Here is an 8,727-nt window from a genome sequence, read left to right on the forward strand (position 1 = left end):
TGTATTTAACCCCACCTGTGTTCTTTGTTCCTCGTCGTGTCTGTCTAGTTTCCAGTTGTCACCTGTAGTGATCATTGCTTTCTGCTTCTCTGTGTTCTGGACTTTTGGATTTGCATCTTATTAAATCATCTACTTTATCGCTACCTGGGTTTGCTGCCTCTGCCTCACCACCACTCACACCGCAAAACCTGACAAGAGCAGCAAAAGAGCCAGCAGCAGTGATGTTGTGCTGCACCCTGAACTGGACTGGACCATTCGCCTCGCTTTCATAGCAACTGGCTATGGAAGTAGCTGAAAGCAGAATTAACCAGCAGTAAATAACAGCATTTGAAAAGATTTGTATGAACAGCAGAATATAAGAAAATTATCATAGTAAATGGTGAAAACAAATTGTATGTACTTTATTCCAGAACGTTTTTACTAATCAATATTCAAAATTATTACTAATTGTAAATTAACATCATAAAAAAAAATTAGATTATGTATGTATTCTAACAAAAACCTTTCATTCGTCTTAGACTTTTCATGTCTTTTGGCAGCTTTCGTACAAACAGAGGTTACAATGAGCAAAGGCACACGTTCTTCATATTTTACACTTCTGGGACTTCTTTTGTGGAAATAAAGTTATTTTGAGTAGTTGTTCACGATCCAGTGAGAACATGTCGAAGAAATCTTAGCAAAAGAATTTAAAATAGACGACGAGCAAAAGCTGAGGTGTTGGTGTACGCAGCAACAACAAAACGCATGACAGATAAATTCACAGTTTGCTACTCAGTAGTATTGTAATGAAATCCCATTACTTGGATGACTCAAAGTGATACATTGATCCCTGCTGTTTTTCTGTTGCTTACTTTTAAACACAATAACCCTCTAATGTCTCATATATGGCAGTTTCATTTAAACAAAGGGAAACAGAACAAACTGATTAAATCAGAGAAAACATGAATTACATAAACAATAAGAAATGTTTGACTATTGAATAGAATGCAGTTTTTATCCCTTAGCAAAGCCTAATTTGAATTTGCAGATTTTCTGCAGGATTAAAGATCTCAAAACTTAATTCATAACCATAATGCACCTCTGGCTTGGCTGCTTCATGTTTGTTTTAGTATTGTATCTACATATATTGTCCTGCTGGAAGACTCATCCAGGACTCATCGATAGATTTCTAATTCGGGGTTTCACCATTTATGGTCTTAAGTCAAGACCATAAATGGAGCTCCAAACAGAGGGTGAATTTAGTATTTTTACCAGTTTTCAGTAATTGCTCCAACAGCTGTCACTTTCTCACCAAGCTTCCAGTTGTTCTTGGAGCTCATTGTAGTCTTTTTCAGATTGTCTGTTTTGCCCCTTTGCTCTGTTAAAAATGGTGTCAGTAGTCGAGGACTAAGGCCTCCGTACATGGGCCGCACTTTCCCCGGCGCCACCACGACACCCATGATCCTAGCATTCTTGTGATAAAAGTTGCATTTTTGGTGTTTGCTGTGGGGCCGGTAAGTGATAACGCAGCTGCTTCCAGAAGGAGGTGGGGGGCGGCCGTCCCTTCCAGGTGACGCTATTCCCGGCTTTACTCAGGAGCTGCAAAGCCTCTGGAAACGAACCCGACGTCGACGCCTCCGTCTGCTCTGTGTTTATAAAAATCAAGCGCGTCTTCCGCTCCACTAGAGAAGAGTGGATGGCGCTCAGCACTGCACTTCCTGGTTCAGGATCAGGAAAGCCGGGAATCAAAACCACAGCCCGGCTCTGCTGTATGCAGTCCAACACAGCATCGGCTACAGCTGCAAAGGATATGAGCGCAGGGTAAATATTACAATTTTACTATACAATAGGCCGCGTTTCATTTCAGCTCACCTTGACCAGGTAAGACATCTCGATCATAAAGACAGATGCTGTAGCCAAACTCATCTTCCAAAGTGCTCGCCAGGCACTTTCTGTCTTCCTCACTCAGTCCTCCATCAGTGATGCTTTTATAACACATCAAAAATGCATCGTAGCTGTTTTCATCTGAACGCAAAGAAAAAGCCGCTGTTGTAAAGGAAGCTGGAGTCCATCAAAGATCATGCCTAACTTAGAGATTAATTTTCATGTTAAATAAACTAAGAACTGAAACAGAAACAGTTGTTACAGTCTACAGATAATTGTTGTTTCTTTTTGTAACTTTAGGAAGGTTTTTTTCTTCATTTTCAGATTTTAAACCATGTTTGGCCAATATAATACACTGCCTGGCCAAAAAAAAAGTCGCCACCTGGATTTAACTAAGCAAATAGGTACAAGCCTCCTATTGGATAAGTACTGCATAGGCGATTATCTTTCAGCTGGCAACAAGTTATTTAACCCCAGCTGATGCAATGAGTAACTCCTCATTTCTTAAACAACCATGGCAAAAGACACATCCTGTGGTCGTGGAAAAGACGTTAGTCTGTTTAAGAAGGGTCAAATCATTGGCATGCATCAAGCAGAGAAAACATCTAAGGAGATTGCAGAAACTACTAGAATTGGGTTAAGAACTGTCCAACGGATCATTGAAAACTGGAAAGATGGTGGGGAACCATTGTCTTCTAGGAAGAAATGTGGTTGGAAAAAAATCCTGAATGATCGTGATCGGCGATTACTTAAACGTTTGGTCAAATCAAATCGAAATAAAACAACAGCAGAACTCAGGAGTATGTTTAATTGTGAACGCAAAAGCATTTCCACACGCACAATGCGAAGGGAACTCAAGGGGTTGGGATTGAACAGCTGTGTAGCCGTAAGAAAACCTCTAATCAGTAAGGCTAACCAGAAAAAAAGGCTTCAGTTTGCTAGGGAGCATAAAGATTGGACTCTGGAGGAATGGAAGGGGGTCATGTGGTCTGATGAGTCCAGATTTACCCTGTTCCAGAGTGATGGGCGCATCAGGGTAAGAAGAGAGGCAGGTGAAGTGATGCACCCATCATGCCTAGTGCCTACTGTACAAGCCTGTGGGGGCAGTGCTATGATCTGGGGTTGCTGCAGTTGGTCAGGTCTAGGTTCAACAACATTGTGTGCCCAAAGAATGAGGTCAGCTGACTACCTGAATATACTGAATGACCAGGTTATTCCATCAATGGATTTTGTCTTCCCAAATGGAACGGGCATATTCCAAGATGACAATGCCAGGATTCATCGGGCTCAGATTGTGAAAGAGTGGTTCAGGGAGCATGAGACATCTTTTTCACACATGGATTGGCCACCACAGAGTCCAGACCTTAACCCCATTGAGAATCTTTGGGATGTGCTGGAGAAGGCTTTGCGCAGTGGTCAGACTCTCCCATCATCAATACAAGATCTTGGTGAAAGATTAATGCAACACTGGATGGAAATAAATCTTGTGACACTGCAGAAGCTTATTGAAACAATGCCACAGCGAATGCGGGCTGTAATCAAAGCTAAAGGCGGTCCAACAAAATATTAGAGAGTGTGAACATTTTTTGGTGGCGACTTTTCTTTTGGCCAGGCAGGCAGTGTAATTCCATAGGAATTTATGCTGCTGATATTAGAAAACTTACACAGATAAAATCTATAAATTCCAAGTTTCTTTGTCTGACTTTGAGACTAAGGGCATCTTTTTATTTTTATGAAGCTTTTGTCGACCTGATTCAGCTGCATTTTGTTACAAGGCTTGCTTTTCTAGTAAAAAAGCCAAAACAAAACAAAAAAAGAAACTCACCTGACTTGTTGCTCTGGCAACCGCTAGAACCAAGTTTGTCTCTTAGGAAAAGGGTGACGTCAATTTTAAACTTCACATATGTAGCAACAATCACAACCATCACCACCAGGATGCAGGAGACGCACGCGGTCAGAATAACATATGAAGGGCCAGCTGCAGGGAGAGTTAGCAGCAGAGAATTAGTACAGCAACTTTCAAACTAATTTTCCACAGCATAGTAAATGTTCTGTGATGTACGATTGTAAAAAAAAAATGTGATAAGTTTACAAATTCACACACCTGTTTTATCCAGGGTGACTGAGACGAAACGTGTGAGTTCAGCACTTTCAAGTTTACAGCTGAAATTTGTGGACAGATCCTCTGCCAACACTTCTCTGAAGACTAAAGTTGCGCTCAGATAAATGGCGTCATCCAGTGATGCGTTTCTGGAAAGCACGGGAAATAGTGGACATCATCAAGATATTAATGTGTTTGTCATTAAGTTTGTAATATCAACTCGATTTGACATAGAAATGTGAGTTCTGCACTTACTTTGAGGATGTACTGTTGTAGAAATAGCGAAGGGTGTCGTTATTGTCCACAAATTCATCATTTCTCAACCAGAACAGCGAACCGTCGCTAGAATCTATGAGTGCCGTACAAGTAATCGCAGCTGTTTTGCCTTGAAAAACAAAAAAAGTCATCGAACTGAACATAGCATAATGCAAAAAATATATATAAAACAAAATGAAAATGGAGCAGATGTATATCTCAATGCTTCAAATAATAATAAAAAAAAAACTCACCAAGCTCTACTTCAAAAACTTTACCGTTCTTTGGTGAATAGATTCCTATGTTTGTCGGCGGCTTTCCTGCACGTAGAGAAACACGCATTTATTTGTGTTTTTCTTTAACTAACTAACTAGCTAACACTTAATCTGGTAAATAAAGGGTCTTTTATACCTGTTTGGACATCAAGTACCACTGTGAAGGAAGCGTTGTATGTTTGACCAGAATACAAGAAAGACCTGGTGCAGAAGTAGACTCCACTTTTCTCTACATCAATATTTGGGAAGTAATCTTCTGAGATCTCACCATTCTCCTGGGAAAGCAGGAACAATAAAAAAAATATACATACAATACTGAAATTCAAACTGAAATGTAAGAAAAGCACCATTAAATGTTCATGGTTATTGTTGTTATGACATCAAGTTACATCCACAGTGATTGATCTGCTGATTATTATACCTTGTGCCATGTGATTCCCAGCAGCTTCCAAGCAGTGCTGCAGGGGAGGTTTTCTTCAGGGCAGTTCAGTTCACAGGTTTGGTTTTTGTAACATGTTTGACTGTACCTGTTTCCAAACTCAGCCTCTCTGGATGACTCTGAGTATACTGTAAGCCTGAACTCCATCTGGCACCTGGTGATACTGATACCGTAAATCATCAAAGTGAAGACAAAAATTATTTTCCAGCTGTTGCAGAATATTAACAAGTTTTAAAATCAGACAAAAAGCCAATTTCTCAGTTTTTATTTAATTAAGGATTTTGAACAGGTCACTTTATAGGGAGCCTTTTCCTCCATTTGGTACTAAACTTGTAGGTATTTAGGATCCTTGTCCTGCTGTATAACTAAGGTGGAAATAAGCTTAAGGTCACAATCTAATCGCCGACCATCTCCTTCAGGATTTTCTGGTAGAAAGCAGAATTCATGGCTGCTTCTATTATTGCATGCCTCCCAGATCCCTAGGAAGCAAATCAGACCCAGATCATCAAAGTGTTGGATGTACCAACATCAATTCCACTTTAGTCTCATCAGTCCACAGAACACTTTCCAAACATCTTTGGTGTGGATTTTGGCAACTGTGATTCTACCCTTTATGGGGTTTTTTTTCATTTTTTTTTCTTGAAACTCACCCATGGATGACGTTTTTTCTTGCTGCTGAATCATGAACACCGACATTAACTAAAGCAACATGAGGTCTGCGGTGTTAAATGTTGTTCTGGGGTCTTTTATCTCCACCTGGATTAATTCCCAGTTGTCTCTTGAGGTAATTTTATTAGGCCAACGACTCTTGGGGAAGGTACAACCAATGTTTCATCCAAATTCTCCTCATTTGTGGATAATGGCTCTGGAGGTGGTTCGCTGGAGTCCCCCAAGTCTCAGAAATGGATGTGTGAACATTTCCTGCCTGAGATGTCAGTGACGTTTCTCATCCGACTGAAGCATGATGTGTTGGTTTATGTTCAACCCTGGCAGTAGCAGGGTTAGTAGTCAGGCTAGTGAAATTTACCTTTACCTTTTGCAAAATGTTATGAACAACTTTTTCACATAAGTCCAGGCATAGATTGCTTTTCCCATTATAATGAAATCATCATTTGGAAAACAAGAGCTTTTTTTTCCCAGGTAATTTTATTTTGTCTGATATATTTTTAATATAATCATGAAAGATTTAAGTGTAATATGGACAGAATGAATCAGTTATGAATATACGGAGTGATTGTAGATGTGTTGAACAGGAATCAGTTTATGGGTCGTACCTGAGAGGACCACACGAGTAATTCCCCTGATGGTTTAAAGATGCACTGAGAATCACAAGTCTGTTCTGATACAGAACCAAACCGAGCCGCTGCTGCTCAGACGCTGACATGTTGCTGTAGAGTTGTGTTTTCTGGCCAGTCTCCAGTTTCCAAAGCACCACAGTACCATCATATTTACACTCTTCACATTGCAGCATCACCAGGTCACCAGCTCTGACATAGATCTTATTGGTTGTCATGGGGCAAATGCCTAAAAAAAAAACCCAAAAAAGAGAGTGAGCAAATTTATTTCTGAAATAACTCAAGTTTACATCATTCTTGTTAACTTGAAAAGCATTGTGGCTGTGCTTCCTGGCTTTAGTTTCCCCATAAAAAAGCAATTTACTATTCTTCTAAGCTTCTTGTAAAATCTCATTAAACAAAAAAACATGAAAAAACACAGGGACCCTTTATGTTTCACCGCCAAATCATCACACAATCTGGTTAACTGTGATAACTATGCTCATATATTGCTTCAACTCCATGTACTTTTGTAACTTTAAAAATGAAAAGCTAATACACAAACTTTTCTGAGAAAGGGTAAAGTAAGACTCTTCCACATTTGTTTCCACCTGAAATAGCTAAACTTGTAGCTTTGATATGATGAGTTTCTTGTAGAGGTGAGCTAGACTCCACTGAATGGTCAAATAAGCAGTTTGAGGCCCTCAGCCTCCAGACTGGAAAGGGAAAAAAGAGGTCTGACAAGAATTTAAAGTCAGTTGTAAGGGAAATACTCTACAAGTGGAGGACATTCAAAACATGTACCAACATGCTCAGGTCTGGCTTTCCAAGCAAGTTCACCCTGAAAGCAATCTGCAAAATACCAAAAGAAGTCCCCCAAAAACAAATGTTATTGTGTAAATTAAAGCATCCTCTGCACATATCTGTCAGATTATTCTACTGAATTTTATCATATTTCCCACGTTCATGTTCCCCTCTACCTTTACAAGCCGTCTACGCCCTGACACCTTACTGCCACCACCATGCTTCACGGCATAAATGGTATGTTTCTGATGGCGTGCAATGTTTGATGTTCCCCAAACATATCATATCGTCTGTTAACGAAAATAGACAGTGTTGTGGAAAAAACTGTTTTACCAAGCACTGTCAGGTGAAATCACTCAATCAGGTTTATTCATATATTGTGCACAACTCAGAGAGCTTGTAGGACAATCAATAATGAAGCAGGTCTGGATGAAAAGCTCTGCCAGGCAGAGACAACACATGAGTTTTATACAAAAGGATAAGGGATCCAAAGCATGGGAAGCAGACTGGTTCCCATGAAGCTGTGAAAAACAACGCCCAACCTTGTACATGTAACCAAAATAGCTTTATCTTGGTGGGACTATATCTTGGAAAGATTCCAGGTAAGACCTCCATTAGATCTATTTTTTTTCTGTCTTTCCCACACAGCTTTGAGCATTGAACAACCTGGAACGGTTTCTCTATGTAAACTCTCCCCCATCTCACCCACTTAAGCTTCAGAGCGGTTTTAAGTGTCTGTGTTGCTTCCTTAATAAGGCTTATTCTTGCTGAATTCATACAGCTACTTGCACAGGATCCTTTTTATTCTGTATTTCGAGTTAAAATTCTTAAACTAAATTTTACTTGATAATGTTTAATTTATAACTTTAATAATCTCCATAGGATCATGGTGTAAAGAGCAGAAAACTTTTAACCGCACGAATGTGGAAGTAGTGCTCGAGGGAAACACATCCAACATCTGACTAAGAAAGAAGTACATTGTTATTTCTCCTTTGCAGACATTTCCCGACTGGCGCCCATTCTAACTCACCTGAGATAAATGCGAGGAATGAAAGTATCAGGAACATCTTCAGTACTGCCAGGAGAGACTTCACTGTGAACAGTTTGCCCTCTGCCTAGATTCCTTCTCCTTCAGAGCAAACAGTGATTTCCTTAATCTGACTGCAGCGTGAGGTTGGAGAGAAAATGAAACCGAAGGAAGGAAGAACATCACGCTGTCTTTTATGCCTTTGAATTATAAACCAAGACTTCTTCCTCTGTCCCCAACTTCTGCAATTTTTAGTAGAAACGTATGAATCTTCTTAAAAACTGGTTTCCAGGAAAGGCGCGTGACTCACCGTGAATGGAGGCTTGGAGTGTAGGAGATTAGACAGGTGGCTAACTCTCAAATATATGAGTAAAAGAAATAACGCACAAAGGACTCAATTCCTGCTTAGGCCAAAGACGGGTGGAGATTTATTACCAGCAGTACATCTTCTCAATCACGTCAATACAAAATTCAAAAATCCCCCCCTTCTATTCCTAACATCACCGCATTTATAGAGTCTCATCTCTACTGGTGTGAGTTGGAAAGAAGATCCTTGATTTACTTAAGGCTTCTTGGCGTCATTTATAGTGGGTGTGTATTGGGACTTCCTAGAAATTATTTGGGACCTCTTGATATCAACATCTGCTCCATTTTCATTTTGTTTTAATTTGTCCAAACAGCATTCTCTC

The 8,727-nt window shown here is 39.9% G+C and overlaps 1 protein-coding gene across 1 annotated transcript; it reads right to left on the minus strand.

Annotated features, from left to right (window-relative positions):
• Positions 1-373: 373 nt before the first annotated feature.
• Positions 374-8,339, minus strand: LOC114142495 (interleukin-18 receptor 1-like). The gene is made up of 10 exons (XM_028013799.1): positions 8,042-8,339; positions 6,208-6,457; positions 4,916-5,102; positions 4,631-4,769; positions 4,474-4,539; positions 4,220-4,349; positions 3,968-4,113; positions 3,689-3,841; positions 1,852-2,004; positions 374-1,778 (listed from the first exon to the last, which is right to left on the minus strand). Exons 1-10 carry the CDS (start codon positions 8,076-8,078, stop codon positions 1,444-1,446), a joined length of 1,596 nt encoding a protein of 531 aa, XP_027869600.1. The 5' UTR covers positions 8,079-8,339; the 3' UTR covers positions 374-1,443.
• Positions 8,340-8,727: the final 388 nt, after the last annotated feature.

The sequence above is a fragment of the Xiphophorus couchianus genome, chromosome 4 (assembly GCF_001444195.1).
Source record: "Xiphophorus couchianus chromosome 4, X_couchianus-1.0, whole genome shotgun sequence".
NCBI lineage: Eukaryota > Metazoa > Chordata > Actinopteri > Cyprinodontiformes > Poeciliidae > Xiphophorus > Xiphophorus couchianus.

What these genes read in the sequence shown, in the direction of transcription:
- LOC114142495 (XM_028013799.1), bottom strand. Translation starts at nt 8,078, where the DNA reads ATGTTCCTGATACTTTCATTCCTCGCATTTATCTCAG. An exon ending in TACAACAGTACATCCTCAAA is followed by an intron (nt 4,114 to 4,219) that starts GTAAGTGCAGAA and finishes CGTGCTTTCCAG; the next exon opens with AAACGCATCACTGGATGACG. An exon ending in TTGCCAGAGCAACAAGTCAG is followed by an intron (nt 2,005 to 3,688) that starts GTGAGTTTCTTT and finishes CTTTGCGTTCAG; the next exon opens with ATGAAAACAGCTACGATGCA.